This window comes from Somniosus microcephalus, chromosome 28 (genome assembly GCF_052327205.1).
Source record: "Somniosus microcephalus isolate GS21.2 chromosome 28, FLI_Smic_1.0, whole genome shotgun sequence".
In the NCBI taxonomy this organism is placed as follows: Eukaryota; Metazoa; Chordata; class Chondrichthyes; order Squaliformes; family Somniosidae; genus Somniosus; species Somniosus microcephalus.
This window is the reverse complement of record NC_141014.1, coordinates 42,040,669-42,060,175: the sequence shown is the minus strand read 5'-3', so window position 1 is coordinate 42,060,175 and position 19,507 is coordinate 42,040,669. Positions and strand designations below refer to the sequence as shown.

General features: G+C 47.5%; 1 protein-coding gene across 7 annotated transcripts in view; it reads left to right on the top strand.

Moving 5' to 3' along the window:
* The window catches only part of LOC147099669 (CCR4-NOT transcription complex subunit 3-like), a 114,779-nt gene that overhangs the window by 74,028 nt on the left and 21,244 nt on the right, over positions 1–19,507 (top strand). For 5 of the 7 annotated variants that reach the window (XM_085969027.1, XM_085969026.1, XM_085969024.1 and 2 more), the window contains exons 4-11: positions 6,038–6,105; positions 9,192–9,266; positions 11,353–11,442; positions 12,713–12,841; positions 14,029–14,055; positions 14,179–14,247; positions 17,531–17,750; positions 19,165–19,307. In XM_085969027.1, coding sequence (XP_085825153.1) covers positions 6,038–6,105; positions 9,192–9,266; positions 11,353–11,442; positions 12,713–12,841; positions 14,029–14,055; positions 14,179–14,247; positions 17,531–17,750; positions 19,165–19,307 — 821 coding nt within the window. The remainder of the gene's footprint in view (positions 1–6,037; positions 6,106–9,191; positions 9,267–11,352; positions 11,443–12,712; positions 12,842–14,028; positions 14,056–14,178; positions 14,248–17,530; positions 17,751–19,164; positions 19,308–19,507) is intronic. The other 2 variants (XM_085969029.1, XM_085969030.1) reach the window with 2 other exon arrangements.

Here is a 19,507-nt window from a genome sequence, read left to right as displayed (position 1 = left end):
TGTGGTGTATGTACCTTTAAGAGGAACTATGTTTTTTTGAAGCCCCTGTGTACTGTAGTACCGGTAGTGACCACTCGGGTGTATAAGCCTGTATAGCGTCTTGTATAGTTAGTTCACCTCCAGACTTTGTTCAGTAAACACTTGTTAAATCAACTCCTGCTTTCCGTGTCTCCATTAACACACGGATACAACAGTGGCGACGAGTTAGAAACGAACTCACCTGCAATTCGGCAGCACTTCAAGGAGATCGATTCCTCAGACGAAGGTCGAAGAAAAGAGAAAAAAATGTGGTTTCACCAGCTAAACGGGCTGGTGGCAGGTAGTGCACTGATCCTTCCTGGGCGGCGGGCTGGGGCTCGATCGGGTAGCTCTGCAGCGGGGCCGTGCAGCGAGTCGGAAGACAGAAGCAAACAGAAACAGAGGGTGGAGCATTCAGGAGACGGCCGGCGCTGCAAAGCAGGTCGGCGTTCGGACCAAGCAGAGGGAGGGGAAAGTCCCAGAGAGTCCGACGGGAACGATTCTCCAAGTGACGGAGAAACTGTTTAAAATATAGGTGTAAATAAAAACCGCGGAGAACAGCGTTGGCAGCAGCGGCAGCGGCGGGAAAGCGCGGGAGGCGCCATCTTGACTCGGCAGGGAAGAAGGGAAAGCGCGGGAGGCACCATTTTTGATTTTCAGGATGCCTAAGACTGGCAATATTACTGCTTTCGATCGTGATATAGAGGATTGGACCACATATGTGGAAAGAGTGGAGGTATATTGCAAGGCGAATGAAGTAGCGGATGATAAAAAGGCATCGGTACTTCTAAACCTGATGGGCGCAAGGACATACGGGCTGTTACGAAACTTGATCACTCCAGCCAAACCGATGGACAAGAATTTTAAGGAGATTGTTGATACCCTACAGGAGCACTTAAATCCAACACCGCTGCTGATAGCGGAACGATTCAAATTCTTCAGGAGGAATCAGCACAAGAATGAAAGTAACGCTGATTACCTCACCGAATTACGAAAGCTGTCAAAGCACTGCCAATTCGGGGCAGGACTGGCAGATTCTCTACGAGACAAATTCGTCTGCGGTCTCCTAAGCGAAGGAACACAGAAAAGACTACTTTCTGAGAAAGATTTGACACTGGACAAGGCTTTCAGTGTGGCTGTATCATACGAAGCAGCAGCAAGAGGAGCTGTAGAGATACAGCAAAAGCCACAGGACTTCGGCACTCATGAAATGACACAGGGTTTCGAGAGATGTTATCACTGCGGCAGATCCACCCATGACCAGAGGGACTGCTGGTTCAAGGACAAAGCATGCAGGCAATGCGGAAAGATGGGACACATTGCACGTGTATGCCGATCTGGAAAAAAATCCGCTGACAGTAAAAAGGTCAATAAGGAAAAGTACAGAAAGGTACAAATGATGACGGACAGTAGCTCCGAAGACCAGAAGAGCGATAGCGACTCCGGAAACAAGAGACTAAGCTGTCTCAAATTACATAATGTAATTGCCAAAGAAGATTACCAGACCATTTGGGTTACCCTCACAATAGCGGGGTCCCCAGTTAAAATGGAGCTAGATACAGGATCAGCTCTGACCGTCATAAGTCGACGGGATTACGAGCGGCTATTTCCGCATATACCTTTGAAAGACACATCCATTATCTTGAAGACATATACGGGGCAGAAAGTATACCCCAGAGGGAAAATAAGGGTGCCTGTTGTATACAACGGCAAGGAAATACAGAAGTTGTATTTATACGTTCTGCAAGATGGTGGTCCACCGTTGTTGGGATGTGAATGGATCAGAAAGAGACGTTTAGACTGGCACTCCATTCAGGCACTGACGGTGACCAGTAAGAAAAAAAATGATGATGACGTCATACCTGGACGATTAAAAGAAATCTTGGCTAACGCCAAAGAAGTGTTTCAACAGGAACTAGGAACCCTGAAAGGCGCCACCGCCTCAATAAAAGTGGAAGATGCGGCAATTCCCAAGTTTTTTAAGGCAAGGCCGGTGCCATACGCAATTCGTCCAGCAGTCGAGGCAGAGCTGGAGAATTTGGAAAAAGCAGGCGTGTTATCCAAGGTAGATTGGAGCGAGTGGGCAACACCCATCGTCCCGGTCATGAACAAAACGTTGAATAATGATAAATCTGAAGAACAGAGAAAAATTTGCATCTGTGGGGACTTCAAGGTGACTGTAAACCCGGTTCTTCATACGGTACAGTATCCTCTTCCGAGGATAGAAGATATTTTCGCCTCACTATCCGGAGGGAAACGTTTCACCAAAATTGACTTGGCACAGGCATACCTACAGATGGAGGTTGAGGAGGCCTCTAAAAAGTATCTCACGGTAAACACACACAAAGGCCTGTACCAGCACAATCGGCTGGTTTTCGGAGTAGCATCAGCTCCAGCTATCTGGCAAAGAGCTATGGAGGAAGTCCTGCAAGGGATTCCGGGGACTCAATGCTACCTAGACGACATCCTTGTAACAGGAGAAAATGACAACGAGCACCTTGCCAATTTGGAGCAGGTGCTCACGAGGCTGAGAGAACGGGGCCTACGAGCAAATCGCCCCAAGTGCGAATTTTTCCAGAAACAAACATCATATTGTGGCCATGTCATTAACGAAGAAGGGTTGCATAAATCACCTGAAAAAATTGAAGCGGTCGTAAAAGCCCCAGCGCCTGAAAATGTCTCCCAATTAAGGTCGTTCCTGGGATTAATAAATTACTATCATAAATTTTTACCGAACTTGTCAACGGTTCTGCACCCTCTTAACGCACTGCTACAAACGGGAGTAATTTGGAAATGGAGCGAAGACTGTAAACGTGCCTTCCATAAATGCAAAGGCTTGATCACGTCCAAGGAAGTGTTGGCTCATTACAACCCATCACTGCCAATCAGACTGGCGTGCGATGCATCCCCTTACGGCGTGGGAGCGGTATTATCGCATAAATTCCCTGATGGCTCGGAGCGGCCGATAGCTTTTGCGTCACGCTCATTGAACTCAGCTGAGCGTAACTATGCCCAGATCGACAGGGAAGCACTCAGCCTGGTGTGGGGGGTGAAGAAATTCAACCATTACCTACACGGACAAAAATTTACCTTGTTGACTGACCATCAACCCCTCGTCTCCATATTCAACCCTAAAAAGGGCGTTCCCATTATGACAGCGCAAAGGCTACAGAGGTGGTCCCTTTTCCTAGGGGCACACCAATATGACATAGAATACAAAGGAACAAAACAGCATGGGAATGCTGACGGTTTATCGCGCCTACCGTTGCCAACGGTAGAAGAGGCACCTACAGTGGACCCAGTGGAGATGTTCCACTTGACCACAGTGGAATGTCTACCAGTGACAAATTCTACCATTGAAAAGGAAACGAGAAATGACCCGACTCTCTCACGAGTCTACGATTTAACGGTGAAGCGATGGCCAGCACGTGGCGAACCACTGTTGCCAGCATTCTCGCAAAGAAGAGAACAGCTGTCAGTGTGCCGAGGAACCTTGATGTGTGGATCCAGAGTGGTGATTCCACCCAAACTCCAGGATAAAGTGCTAAAGGAGCTTCACGAGGGGCATCTGGGTGGAGTGAAAATGAAGAACTTAGCCAGAGCATTTGTGTGGTGGCCAGGTATCGATGGAGACATCGAAGAAATGACCAAGAGCTGTCTAGGATGCCAGAAGGTCCAAAACGCCCCACCACAAGCCCCTCTACATCCATGGGAGTGGCCCTCATCTCCCTGGCAAAGGGTACACATCGACTTTGCTGGTCCATTTATGGACTCAATGTTCTTAATCGCGGTTGATGCACACTCCAAGTGGCCGGAGGTAATAAAGATGTCCTCCACCACCACGGAAAAAACCATCACAGTATTAAGGACCATATTCGCCAGGAATGGGCTGCCTGAACAGATCTGTTCTGATAATGGACCGCAATTTGTATCCGAAGAATTCAGGAAGTTCTTAAAAAACAATGGGGTTAAGCACTACACGTCCGCCCCATACCATCCCCCCACCAATGGATTAGCTGAAAGGTTTGTCCAGACCTTCAAGAAGGCCATAAAGGCCATGGGTAATGAAGACATAAATCTACAACATAAGGTAGATAACTTCTTGTTTGCGTACAGGAATGCAACACATGTGGTTACAAACCAAACCCCCGCCATGATGTTTTTCAATAGAAGACTAAGATGCCGGCTGGATTTGATCAAGCCAAACATCAGAAGGGACGTAGAGAACCGGCAATTTCAAGGCATGAATGAAAGGCCAACTAGAACCTTCCAGATAGGTCAACAAGTTTTGGCCCGGGACTACCGTACCGAGAAATGGCAGCCTGGAACTATTTGCACACGACTAGGACCGCTGATGTATACCGTGGACATTGGAGAAAGCATAATAAGGCGCCATGCTGACCAGATCATAGAGTCATCCGAAAAGGGACAACCTGCACCACAACTCTATACGCCTAATGATGAAGCAGAGATACCCATAGTATCTACCTCTGATCCGGTGATACTGGAACCAGATGAACCCGACACTGGCATTCAAGCCCAATCGACCTTGCCAAAAGAACCTACTACACCACCGAAACCTACTACACCACCGAGGCGTTATCCGGACCGAGTCAGGAAGCCTCCAGAGAGACTAAATTTGTAATTGATTAACTTCAGCAAATGTGTAGATTATTGTTCTTGTAAAAATGTTAATTAATGATTACTTAAAATGTTATGTACTATTTATCTAAAAGGGGAGGAATTGTGGTGTATGTACCTTTAAGAGGAACTATGTTTTTTTGAAGCCCCTGTGTACTGTAGTACCGGTAGTGACCACTCGGGTATATAAGCTTGTATAGCATCTTGTATAGTTAGTTCACCTCCAGACTTTGTTCAGTAAACACTTGTTAAATCAACTCCTGCTTTCCGTGTCTCCATTAACACACGGATACAACAGGGAGGAGCGGGGACTCTGAGCGGGAGGAGCGGGGACTGAGCTTGGAGCAGGGAGTCTGAGCGGGAGGTGCGGGGATTCTGAGCAGGAGGAGCGGGGACTGAGCGGGAGGTGCAAGGACTCTGAGCGGGAGGAGTGGGGACTCTGAGCGGGGATTCTGAGCGGGAGGAGCGGGGATTCTGAGCGGGAGGAGCAGGGACTGAGCAGGAGGAGTGGGGACACTGAGCGAGGGGACTGAGCGGGAGGAGCGGGGACTCTGAGCGGGAGGAGCAGGGACTCTGAGCGGGAGGAGCGGGGACTGAGCTTGGAGCAGGGAGTCTGAGCGGGAGGTGCGGGGATTCTGAGCAGGAGGAGCGGGGACTGAGCGGGAGGTGCAAGGACTCTGAGCGGGTGGAGTGGGGACTCTGAGCGGGAGGAGCGGGGATTCTGAGCGGGAGGAGCAGGGACTGAGCAGGAGGAGTGGGGACACTGAGCGAGGGGACTGAGCGGGAGGAACGGGGACTCTGAGCGGGAGGAGCGGGGACTCTGAGCGGGGACTGAGTGGGAGGAGCGGGGACTGAGTGGGAGGAGCGGGGACTCTGAGCGGGAGGAGCAGGGACTCTGAGCGGGAGGAGCAGGGACTCTGAGCGGGAGGAGCAGGGACTCTGAGTGGGGACTAAGCGGGAGGACCGGGGACTCTGAGCGGGAGGAGCGGGGACGGAGCGGGGATTGAGCGGGAGGAGCATTAGGAAAAGTATAGCTAGTTACATCTTCCAATAACGAGGAGCATGGTGTGTGGAAGAGGTGATACCTGATATTATACCCTGTGCAATTCTGTATTGCCTGGGGGTGATATGGAATACGCCTGTGTATATAACCTTTCAGAATGTCCATCTGTGCTGTTCTCTGATTAAAATGAGTAACTGCACCCTCGTAATGTTGCTGTGTTTATCGGAATGCGTTCTTTAAGGGTTTGATTGGAGTTGGGGTTTCTTTCTCGAGAATTTCCATCAGTTATAAGGTTAATTTAAAATAATTGGCCCTTACCAAATGGACACAGTGATTCAAAAGAAACGTTAATTCCTTCAATTTGCTGTCCTGCAGGGGAAATTGACCGCTGTCTGAAGAAAGTCAGTGAGGGTGTAGAAACCTTTGAAGACATCTGGCAAAAGGTACAGTTGGTAAAAGCTGGCTGCTTCCATTGTTGTAGCAGGTTGAGATCAGGTTCCTCTGGGTTATTCACAGACTGATGCACTGGTTCTCTGTTAACCGGTGATCATTGCCATGCCTTCCCATTTTCAAACTCGGAACAAACAATTACTAAAGGTTTTGCATCTCTAACTGCACTCATGTGTCCTCCTCCAGTCACCTCTGCCCATCCCAGTCACCTCCGTCCCTCCCCGGTCACCTCCGTCCCTCCACGGTCGCCTCCATCCCTCCACGGTCACCTCCGTCCCTCCCCGGTCACCTCCGTCCCTCCCCGGTCACCTCCGTCCATCCCCGGTCACCTCCGTCCCTCCCCGGTCACCTCCGTCCCTCCCCGGTCACCTCCGTCCCTCCCCAGTCACCTCTGTCCATCCCCGGTCACCTCTGTCCCTCCCTGGTCACCTCTGTCCATCCCCGGTCACCTCCGTCCCTCCCCGGTCACCTCCGTCCATCCCCAGTCACCTCCGTCCCTCCCCGGTCACCTCCGTCCCTCCCCGGTCACCTCCATCCCTCCCCGGTCACCTCCGTCCCTCCCCGGTCACCTCTGTCCATCCCCGGTCACCTCCGTCCCTCCCCGGTCACCTCTGTCCATCCCCGGTCACCCCCGTCCCTCCCCGGTCACCTCCGTCCCTCCCCGGTCACCTCCGTCCATCCCCGGTCACCTCTGTCCCTCCCCGGTCACCTCTGTCCCTCCCCGGTCACCTCTGTCCATCCCCGGTCACCTCCGTCCCTCCCCGGTCACCTCCGCCCCTCCCCGGTCACCTCCGTCCATCCCCGGTCACCTCTGTCCATCCCCGGTCACCCCCGTCCCTCCCCAGTCACCTCTGTCCATCCCCGGTCACCTCTGTCCCTCCCCGGTCACCTCTGTCCCTCCCCGGTCACCTCTGTCCATCCCCGGTCACCTCCGTCCCTCCCCGGTCACCTCCGCCCCTCCCCGGTCACCTCCGCCCCTCCCCGGTCACCTCCGTCCATCCCCGGTCACCTCTGTCCATCCCCGGTCACCCCCGTCCATCCCCGGTCACCTCTGTCCCTCCCCGGTCACCTCTGTCCCTCCCCGGTCACCTCTGTCCATCCCCGGTCACCCCCGTCCCTCCCCGGTCACCTCCGTCCCTCCCCGGTCACCTCCGTCCATCCCCGGTCACCTCCGTCCCTCCCCGGTCACCTCCGTCCCTCCCCGGTCACCTCCGTCCCTCCCACTACCCTCTGTCAATGCTTTGTGAAAGATTATGAAAGTTGAATTTTAATAAATATTTTATTTTAACTAATAACCACTTACACAAACCACAGGTTCCAACACTTTGTTATTTCTGTTCTGTAACGACAAGGTGCAAAATATGAATTGTTTTGTTTTTTGCAAAAAATGAGGAATTAAAATTGCACCTGAGAGACATTTTTCATGAAAGAAACTAAACTAAATAAAAAAGGCGGAGGGGGGTGGTGGGGGGGACCCTGTTTGATGGAACCTCTTGTGCGGCTATAAAAAGGAAATTTGACTCTATATAGATCTCAAAAGCTGCTGTGGATTTCAGCCAGGTTTAATTTGACGAGTGATAAAATTCCCATGGCCAGAATGCCTGGCGAGTATCCCAGCCCTGTCGCCTGTGCTCCGCCTCCGTTACATTCTGCAGTTGCCCTGTGATGATCAGATATTGCGCTTAGAGGGCAAAGGGCACCGTCATTGGAGAGTCTGGGTTTCCCTGATCTCCCTTTTCTCCTCGCCTTTTTTTTTCCATTTCTCTTAAACCTCGACTCTTTTCATTCTTTCTTTTTACTTCACCCTTTCCCCTCTCCCACCTGGACTTGACATTACGGTGTGGGACCTTACCCGATGACGGTGAGATTATGAGATCTGAGGGCAAAAGGAATAGAATGAAAGGTTTGCATTCTTAAAACTACATTTTGTTTGTAGCCGTTGAATCCTCTTTTTAAACTACTGTATAAATGTTAATGTCGGATTCCTGCAGGCGTGCTGCTGAGCTGGTGCTCCTTGACTAGCAGCTTTCTGTTACTGTATTATGGTATTCTAGGATTCTTTTCCCTTTTTTAAACTCTTTCTCATATAATTTGCACATTTTATAATTCCTGATTATTTTATTTTTTTACTTGCCAACCGAAGCAATTTCCCAAATCCTCACTATTTTAAGTGTTCTAAGTTTATGTCCGTCCAGCTGCAGATGGAGGTAGTACCTGGTGTGGAATGAAGTCTGTCCTCTCCTGCCCTGTACAGTGTCAAATAAACCCACAAACAACACTGAAGTAAAGGCAGGCAAGTGATAGTGAAGGGTAGCTCGGGGATGCAAAGCCCACGTCTAGGGTTATAAATACTGGGATCCCATTTATTGGGTGGCATTTATTGCCATAATTGGGAGGGAGTATGAGGGGACCAAGGGGGTATGGATATCATAAGAAATGTTCCTTCGAAGCAGTAAGTAAGGCCAGTGAAATAATCTAAATCCAGCTGTCAGGTACAGAGGATATTAGCAGTTTATACTGCAGAATTAGCGAAATAATCAGCAAAGGGAGCACTGATGATACAAGGCTGCACGCTGCCATCAGTGTAGTGATGGTTAGGTCAGCTCCCGAACACAGTAAATGCTGTCAGTCTGGACAACTTAGTGTCAGTTAGAGAGCCTGCTGTGAGTGCCAGACTGAAAACCACAGTTTGGAGAAGTCGGTGGGACGGGGCAGGGGGTGGGAGCTGAACTGGAAAGTGTTGAACTAAACGTTTGTTACAAGGGGTATTAGCTATTACTAAAGCACGCAAATTCTTTTAAACTCCGTTTCTTAAATACACCTGCTGAGGTTTTATTTAACCGCAGCACAGACTAACACACAGGAAACTGGGTCGGCCACTGCAACACTTTTTTCAGGGAAAGGTGGGTTATCTTCGCCAAGCAGAGCCTTGATGGCATGACCTGGATTATCAAGGCTGCTGTTTAGCTGTTGATAGTTCCTGGAGCAGACACAAACCCTGAGCGAGTGACACGCGGCACTGAGGGTTATGTGAGCAATGACAGCAACACCCATCCTAACGGAGTCTTCTTGTAATCAGGTTCACAGCGCAGCAAATGCAAATCAGAAGGAAAAATACGAAGCTGACCTGAAGAAAGAAATTAAGAAACTACAGGTGAGAGAAAAGGCCTGAAGCAAAGGCCTCTCTATTCTGCTCATACGCAGGGCAATGCGATTCCACCACCCGGAGTAGTGTGCAGGTTGCCCTCTCTCTCGTTTCCCGCCCTCTCTGGTGGTCACAGGATTTGGTTCAGCACCCGATGGCTGAAGAGTGGAGATCACTAGTGTGAGTAGACGGACTGTGCATTTACCCAGCTGATCTCTGTCAGCCGTGGCTCAGTGGGCAGCACTTTCGCCTCTGAGTCAGAAGGTCGTCAGTTCAAGTCCCACTCCACAGACTTGAGCACAAAAATCTAGACTGACACTCCAGTGCAGTGCTGAGGGAGTGCTGCACTGTCGGAGGTGCCGTCTTTCAGGTGAGATGTTAAACCGAGGCCCCGTCTGCCCCCTCGGCTGGACGTAAAAGATCCCATGGCACTATTTGGAAGAAGAGCAGGAGGAGTTCTCCCCGGTGTCCTGGGGCCAATATTTATCCCTCAATCAACATAACAAAACAGATGATCTGGTCATTATCACATTGCTGTTTGTGGGAGCTTGCTGTGCCTAAACTGGCTGCTGCGTTTCCTACATTACAACAGTGACCACACTTCAAAAAGTACTTCATTGGCTGTAAAGTGCTTTGAGACGTCCGGTGGTCGTGAAAGGCGCTATAAAAACGCAAGTCTTTCTTTCTCTGAGGCTCAATGGAAAAGATTATTTTCCCCCGTAAAATTTGGTACCTTCACTTCCAACTTGTATGTCGGAGAAGGTTAAAATATGCAGCAGCTGCGAGACTCCGCTACTTTCAGAATCCTTTCCACTCTTCATATACAATGAACTACATTGAAATGTATAGGTAAATGCAGCAGCTGTCTTATGCACAGCAAGATCCCAGCCAGAACAGCAATGCGGTGGGATGACAAGCTGGCAGAGTTAAACGGCCTCTTTTCACATGAAACAGATTTCATTTTCTAGTATTTTCTTCCTGCCGCACAATGTCAGGCGGCACCTTTACACTGTTCAGCAATGCTGATAAGGATGGACAAGGAGGAAAAGCTGAGCAGGAGAGCTCAGCAGTGAGACAGACCACTGTATACATCACAAATGGGATTCCTGGGTTAGAGTGTAGCAGAGATTCAGGGTTCTGATGAGAGTATGAATGGCTTGACCTTTCCCAGAAGCTGTGAATTGTGACACAACAGAACAGCCTTGTACCATTCTGTTGTTCTCTCTCTCAGACTCAGTGTCTTCATGTGTATCAGTGGCTGATGAGTTTTGCTGAGGTGCTGCGTTTGCAGCACTGCAGGCCTCCCCCTTGTGTGTTGAAGCCACTCGGTGGCAGGTCACATTTTATTCCGAGGAGTTAGAATCGGTTCGGAGATGCATTTGATAAACGGGTCAGATAATGACTGGATGATCTTTCGAACGTAGCATGATGGAACGAGTGAATTTCGGTTCAACCCAAATCACTAATCCGATTTCAGCTTCTCGTATAACTTCCCTTGCATCAAAGGGAAGAATAAAACGTAGGGTTTGAGAAGGTCCTTTTCAAGTTTGAACCCATTTGAAACCTTTCAAACTAATGCTGGCTCTGACAGTCAGTGGTTACACAGGGCAGAGGAGAATCTGACATAACAGAAGTAGTTTGGGTTCATGAAATCCTGCTGTTTTTAAATATGTCTGTCATGTTTAACTGAACTAGAGGAGATGCTGTATTTTTGAGTTGAATTCCCATTGTCTGCATTAAAATAAATGGGATACTGGCGACATTGAAACAGCACAGCAGAAATATTTGTGAGCTTGTTAACATGTTTGCTAAAAATAGCATGCAGAGGGAATTATTGGCATTCAAACAAAAATACAAATCAGGAAACTTTTAAGAAGTCATGCCAGTAGAGAATTGTCATCCCAGGAACCCCCAGTGTTGGAACCAAAGCAGTTTCACCGGATTTCTTGTTAAGCTTTAAAGTCCTGATGCAGTGCCTATATGGACTTTGCATTTGTCGAGCGGGCCCAGGATCAATCTGCTGTAAATACTGGTTCCGATACAAAAACAACACGTTCTGTTTCATTGGTTTAAATTTGTTCTCTTCTGTCTGCAGAGGTTGCGAGACCAAATAAAGACATGGGTGGCCTCCAACGAAATCAAAGACAAGAGGCAGCTACAAGAAAACAGGAAACTCATTGAAACGGTAATCTACCGCACTGCACCCTCGCAGTGCCGCTGCTGTGCTGTACAACTCTATCGCATCATTTGTAGTATCTCCTGATACCATTCTGTACCACGCTGACATCGCACGGTGTACTCTCATGTTCTGTACAACAGCATGTCCTTATTCCACTACCAGTATTCAGGACATTTTCCACCAGGCCTTCCTGTCGCTTTGCTGGGATTTTCGTGCACCTCAGAGTAAGGGGTAGACTGGTTGGTTGGTGCTGACGAGCTCCGACCAAATTCCTCTATGCACAGTTTTAATGCCGATATTAAATTTGGTGTGATGCACTAAGCCTTCAAATGAGCACAGCACCAACCAGAAAATCTGCTGCTTTCTCTCTGCTCTGGACATTGTAAATTCTGTCCTCGCTTTTCTGCTGTTGCGGATACATACCTTCCCTTTGGTTCCGCTGCCTAGTCAGATAACGGATCGTGCTGTGTGATTGCTTCACTGTCCTCTGTAATACTGGGCCACATTTTGTGCGTTTTCCCCACTGTCCTATTTAACATGGCTCACCCTGTTCCAAGCCCCACTTCCTGCCTATTCTCTGCAGAATCATACAGACAATCCTCTTGTTCCTGCGCTTTCATATAACATACAGTGAAGGAGAACAAAACAGAAACTGAAACAAGGGAGACTGTGGTTTTATTGTAGATCTCAGTGAAAGTGTGAAAAATACCCAGAAACACTTGGCTGCTGAGTACTGACAGCAAAGATGTGTGTGCATGACATGATTGGATGCTGAACTTTGATGGCCTTAACTATGACTGGGAATTCTTTCATTTCTGCATGCATTTTAACGCTTACTTTTTATTGAAGGATGTTATTAGTTTGACGTGTTACAGTGATGATAATTGATGTATCTGTGCCGAGGGTTTTAGTCCAGTACAGGCAGGGCCTGAATGGGCTTTGTGCACTTCCCGTGTTATCCAGGGGTTTCAGGTTTGAGTGCCAGGCCATCCTGACACTCGAACCTGCCGACCTCATTTATTGGGAATTTGGTGAGTTCTCCTGTGTTCCTTTGTGATTATTGAGTCTTCCACCCGAGAGAGGGAGAGAAGGGAAACTGTCACCTCGCTGCGAGTGTAGCTCCTGTCAGCCAGTCACGGAGGAGTCTGTGGCTTGTCTTGGTCAGCTGAAGGAGGTTTGATCGGAGGCAAGCAAGCGGGGCTAGGGTGTAGAGAATGCAGAGTGCGATTTGTAAGTCTAAGTTTGCGGTTCAAGTATTTAAATCTTTTCTATAAAGCAAATGGAAAGGTTCAAGATAGTGGAGAGAGAAACAAAGACCAAAGCCTATTCTAAAGAAGGGCTGGGATCAGCGACGAAGGTGGATCCCGCACAGAAGGAAAAGGAAGAGATCTGTCAATGGCTGACGGTAAGTGAAGGCAGTGCAGTCCAAATGCTTTCCAGAGGCACAGTGCTGTTTGCTGCATCAGTGCTGACACAGTTCAGGCCAGCTCCAGAACTCCTGCTGCTGTTCCCAGAACTCCGCACACTGTAGGTGAAAGAGGAGAGTAAGTGGCGAGTCGAGGACTCCCACCTCACCGAGAACACTGCGACACTCTCTCCCTGGCTTTTCTTCACTTATTTTTTTTTAATTCATTTTTATTCTCCATTGGTACTATTGTATGAGAGTTGCTCCCTTTCGCATTTCAGTTTTGTTTATCCTTGTTTTCCTTTATTAATTATTTATTCCTTGCAGTGTAAGTTTCTCCTGCCTAACTGTTACCGCCCACCTGCCTGGGACGTTTTACTACGTTGCAGGTCGCTATATAAATGCAAGTTGTTGTTGTTTATGCGCAGGCCTCATTGCAGATCCTGCTGATGCTGGCAGTGCAGCACCACTGTCACCCCTGGGGCACTTCATTTGCTGCTGTTACTCAGAAAGTCTCCACCTACGGGTTTACTCACTGGAAACAGCCACACTGTGTCTTCCCACAAGTGCAGCTGCAGAGGGCAGTGACCAGGAAAGAGGGTGTGCACAAAGGATGTGGTAATGGAATATCAGTCAGGGGCCGGGGGAAGACTTTGGGTGTATTCAGGTGCCTGAAACTGTCGTGGAATATCTCGGGATCTGAAGCCTGGCCCAGCAGGAGTTCTACCTACAGTACGACAAAATCACAGCTAAATGATCCGTGTCATTATTGTATACCTTCCAAATAGCTGGAACTGTTAAAGCAATACAGCTCAAAAGAAATAGCAAGTTTAAGACATGAACTCCACAAACCAGAGATTGGAGGGGGCAGTCTGAGGCTTGTTAGCCTCCAATCCGCTGATTCCCTCTGTGGTGGTTCATGTCTAGCTGGGGTGTTGGATTAGTGCTTTGTTATGACCGTGTTGCAGATATGTCCCTACTGACTGATGGCCCAACAGCAGATTGAGAGCATGAGCTGCTCCCCTCCCCTCCCCTCCGCTCCGCCACACCCCATCACCTTCTAACAAGGGCTTTTTGAAGACAAGCAGCCCTGTGAGAAAAATATATAAAATCTTGACATTTTGAAAGTGATTCTAATTAATCGTGTACACCTATTTTTTTTCATGATCTGTCTTCTTCCATTTCAGAATACGATAGACACTTTAAATATGCAGGTGAGTCCCCATGGCTGATTTTATTTGGAAATGTTTTTTAGCACAGTAATTATAGTTGATTTATTTTTGAGCCTCATTCTATGCCATGCGGATCAGTGAAGGTAATCGTGTTGCTGTTCCCAGGTCGATCTCTTTGAAAGTGAAATGGAAACTTTGTCAGCGGTGACGAGGAAAAAGAAGGGTGAAAAAGAGGTAAGAATAAAGTGCTTTAGTACTCAGCCCACAGGCAGAGCCCTGATTGTACGTCTCACGTCTGTTCCTGTAAAACCCTGTGTATACGTCTCATGCCTGTTCCTGTAAAACCCTGTGTATACGTCTCACGCCTGTTCCTGTAAAACCCTGTGTATACGTCTCATGCCTGTTACTATAAAACCCTGTGTATACGTCTCACGCCTGTTCCTGTAAAACCCTGTGTATACGTCTCATGCCTGTTCCTGTAAAACCCTGTGTATACGTCTCACGCCTGTTCCTGTAAAACCCTGTGTATACGTCTCATGCCTGTTACTATAAAACCCTGTGTATACGTCTCACGCCTGTTACGATAAAACCCTGTGTATACGTCTCACGCCTGTTACGATAAAACCCTGTGTATACGTCTCATGCGCCTGCTACTATAAAACCCTGTGTATACGTCTCACGCCTATTACTGTAAAACCCTGTGTATACATCTCACGCCTGTTCCTGTAAAACCCTGTATATACATCTCACGCCTGTTCCTGTAAAACCCTGTATATACGTCTCACGCCTGTTCCTGTAAAACCCTGTGTATACGTCTCACGCCTGTTCCTGTGAAACCCTGTGTATACGTCTCACGCCTGTTACTGTAAAACCCTGTGTATACGTCTCACGCCTGTTCCTGTAAAACCCTGTGTATACGTCTCACGTCTGTTCCTGTAAAACCCTGTGTATACGTCTCACACCTGTTCCTGTAAAACCCTGTGTATACGCCTCACGCCTGTTACAGTAAAACCCTGTGTATACGTCTCACGCCTGTTCCTGTAAAACCGTGTAGACGTCTCACGCCTGTTACTGTAAAACCCTGTGTATACGTCTCACGCCTATTACTGTAAAACCCTGTGTATACGCCTCACGCCTGTTACAGTAAAACCCTGTGTATACGTCTCACGCCTGTTCCTGTAAAACCGTGTAGACGTCTCACGCCTGTTACTGTAAAACCCTGTGTATACGTCTCACGCCTATTACTGTAAAACCGTGTATACGTCTCACGCCTGTTACTGTAAAACCCTGTGTATACGTCTCACGCCTGTTACTATAAAACCCTGTGTATACGTCTCACGCTTGTTCCTGTAAAACCCGTGTATACGTCTCACGCCTGTTACTGTAAAACCCTGTGTATACGTCTCATGTGCCTGTTCCTGTAAAACCCTGTGTATACGTCTCACGCCTATTACTGTAAAACCGTGTATACGTCTCACGCCTGTTCCTGTAAAACCCTGTGTATACGTCTCACGCCTATTACTGTAAAACCCCGTGTATACGTCTCAAGCCTATTACTGTAAAACCCTGTATATACGTCTCACGCTTGTTCCTGTAAAACCCTGTGTATACGTCTCACGCCTGTTCCTGTAAAACCCTGTGTATACGTCTCACGCCTATTACTGTAAAACCCTGTGTATACGTTGCACGCCTGTTCCTGTAAAACCCTGTGTATACGTCTCACGCCTGTTCCTGTAAAACCCTGTGTATACATCTCACACCTATTACTGTAAAACCCTGTGTATACATCTCACGCCTGTTCCTGTAAAACCGTGTATACGTCTCACGCCTATTACTGTAAAACCGTGTATACGTCTCACGCCTATTACTGTAAAACCCTGTGTATACGTCTCACGCCTATTACTGTAAAACCCCGTGTATACGTCTCAAGCCTATTACTGTAAAACCCTGTATATACGTCTCACGCTTGTTCCTGTAAAACCGTGTATACGTCTCACGCCTGTTCCTGTAAAACCCTGTGTATACGTCTCACGCCTATTACTGTAAAACCCTGTGTATACGTCTCACGCCTGTTCCTGTAAAACCCTGTGTATACGTCTCACGCCTGTTACTGTAAAACCGTGTATACGTCTCACACCTATTACTGTAAAACCCTGTGTATACGTCTCACGCCTGTTACTGTAAAACCCTGTGTATACGTCTCACGCCTGTTCCTGTAAAACCCTGTGTATACGTCTCACGCCTATTACTGTAAAACTGTGTATACGTCTCACGCCTGTTACTATAAACGCCTGTGTATACGTCTCACGCTTGTTCCTGTAAAACCCTGTGTATACATCTCACGCCTGTTACTGTAAAACCCTGTGTATACGTCTCACGCCTGTTACTGTAAAACCCTGTGTATACGTCTCATGTGCCTGTTCCTGTAAAACCCTGTGTATACGTCTCACTTCTCCTAATATCACCTTCTTTGTTTAGACGTCAGTTTTTGTCTGATTGTGCCTGTGAAGCACCGTGGGATGTTTTTCCATGCTAAAGGTGCTCTGTAAATGCAAGTTGTTAGTATTGATAGTCTTAATTAATGCAATCAGCTAAACTATTGTTAAAAGAAGTCTTAAAACTTTCTTTACAAGACTTTTATTTACTGCAGTACTTTAATGAATGTGTTTTCAAACAGCTTTTAGGTGAGCATTGTGATTGCTGTACATACTGTTTGGTATGTCATACCCAGTTTAAAAGGTGCATCGTGACTTTTCTGCATGGCAGCCAAGCAACAGAGGATTGTTCGCAGAGGTGCGTAGGACCTCGCCCAGGGTTCCATGTCAGAAACCCCCTGTGAAGCAGGAATATGTTGTGGATTTGAGGCCGTGTCAGCTTGGCACAGTTGGTGGCACTCTCACCTTTGATCCAGAAGGTCATGGGTTCAAGGCCTGATCCAGGCCTTGAATACATAATCTAGGCTGACACTTCAGGGCAGTACTGAGGGAGTGCTGGAGCGTCAAAGGTGCTGTATTCTGGATGAGACATTAAATGGAGTCAGCATCTCCCTATTCAGATAGACACAAAATATTCCATGGCCCTTTTTTGAAGAAGAGCAGGGATTTCTTCCAGTGCCCTGGCCAATATTCACCCTTCAACTAACACCTCCAAAATTGATCATTCATCTCACTGCTGTTTGTGGGATCTTGCTTTGTACAAATTAGCTGCAGCATTTGCCTATAAAACGACAGTAACAACATTTCAAAAGCAACTAAATTGGCTGTGAGGACATGAAAGTGCAAGTTCTTTCTATTTTAAATATTACACATTCTGAATCATAATCCACAGACTAATTGAACCTCATTGTGTTTTGCCAGTCTCTCGTTCCTGATAGTAAATGTGTAAACGTGCACTAATCTTGAAATAATAATTGAAATCTGCTCGTGATTAGCCTCTTGAGTCTGATTTTAAAAAGAGTGAGTTTTAAATCTGACCTGATCGCTCAGCCCTTTATCTAATCCATGAAATCTTTCTGCAGAAACAGGACAGGCTGGAAGAATTGAAGCAACACATCGAGAGACACAGGTACCACATTAAAATGCTGGAAACTCTGCTGCGCATGTTAGACAACAGCACCATAGAAGTGGACCAGATTAAGAAGATCAAAGATGATGTTGAATACTATGTTGATTCCTCTCAGGACCCGGACTTTAAAGAAAATGAGTTTTTATACGATGACCTTGATCTTGAGGATATAGGTAAGAGTATTCTCATTTTGCTCCACTTTATGTCGCTCAGGCTGCATGTCAGATGGCTTGCCTACAACTAATGGCAAAGCTACCTTAAACTAGCCAATGGGAGGCATGCCCTGCTAGGTAAAGCAGATGTGTGTGTTGAGCCCCTCCCTTTAGTGGAAGACTTTGACATTGTGAGGTGTCTCCACCTGCTCGATTTGGGACTTTCTGAATTGGAGTTCACTCCCGCAAAGAATATTTTTTTTGTTGAAGGGATTTGGTATATTTTATACTCCTTTGTACCATGTAAAATGATCCGAAAACATTCCTTGTTGTCAGTGGAGCTGGTAGCAAACGGTTTAGGATGAATAAGCGATGGTTACTGGTGAGTTCCAAGGCAGATACTCCATTCAAGAAGTTGTGCTCCATAAACACGCAGAATAAAGTGGCTCCTGTTGATCACAGCTGGAGGCGGGAGCTCCTTTCATTGCAGTGGATTAAAATAGATAGTTGTTTTAAGATGAATAGTGAGGCTAGGAAATACTCTGTGGCCTTGGTCGCTCCCCTCCCGAGACACAAGTGATGCAGCTGGAGCAGGGAGCCCGGGAATAAAAATTCAAGGGATTGACTGATGTAGCAATTAGACAGATAGAGTAAGCAGGGTGTGTTATTGGAAAATGTACGGTAACGTCTGTTTAAAGTGAAGTAGCAGCTCTGATAGAAACTGAAGAGTTTCTTACTGAATAAGCTGAGTCAGGATAGTGTGGTTGAATGGACAGGATGTTTTTTAGATGGACAAGATGTTGGGTTTCGGGACATCAGTAGTGCTGTACTTAACACAAGTGCTCATTAATGTTACGGTCAATAAATGGCTAGGTAGCTGTTTCGAACAATTAATTTTCAGTCGGAGTTGGAGGCTGGGGTCAGCACCGTGATGAGCACAAGACAGTTACAATTGTCCTCGGAGAGTGGAGGACTCGGGAAGAAATGAGCTTCTAAACGACCAACGCCTGAGCTCAGCCTATACTAGAACAGGAGTCTGAATTGGCTAATTTAGCTGGTTTATGCAAAGTACTGAGTGCAGCACTGTGATTGGCTGCTGTAGAGTGTCACTGACAAAACTAACCATCGTTACTCATTGCAGCTGAGTCCTGCTTCCAATCAGGGCAAACGATTGGAGCAAAGCTGGTGTGGAATGTGTAAATTGGCCTAGAACTTCAGGTGGTGCTAATTTAGCCCTGGGGATTGAGGGGAGGGAAGGAGGCAGGCCAACAATGCTGAGTTAGGAGGGAGGCAGGCAGGCCAACAATGCTGAGTTAGGAGGGAGTTGCACCCTTCCTACTCGGCTCCTGTCGGATTACTATGCCTTGTTGGGATTGGACATGAGTCTGACCAATTATACCTTCTGGTTTTAATGGACTTCACTCCATTTTTCCAGCACAAACATCAATAATGGCAACATCACCAGCAAGTAACAGTAACAGCAATGTGGAAGATGAGCTTTTTAACCAGTGTAACAGCACTCCCACCTCTACAACCTCAAGTTCTCCTGTACCCCTCAGTCCAGCCAACCAGTCCGTGGTGAGTAATGATATGTCCTTCATACTAAATTTGGAGATTCAAATAGATGGATACATCTTCAAAAGGAGAACACATCGTACACTGACACCTGCCCCACCTAGACCAGAAAGAGATGGTGCCTGTGTAGGGAATAGGTGGGAATGCTGTCCTGGGCCCTGACAAGTATAGTAATTAATTACTTTATGCTGACCTGATCACGG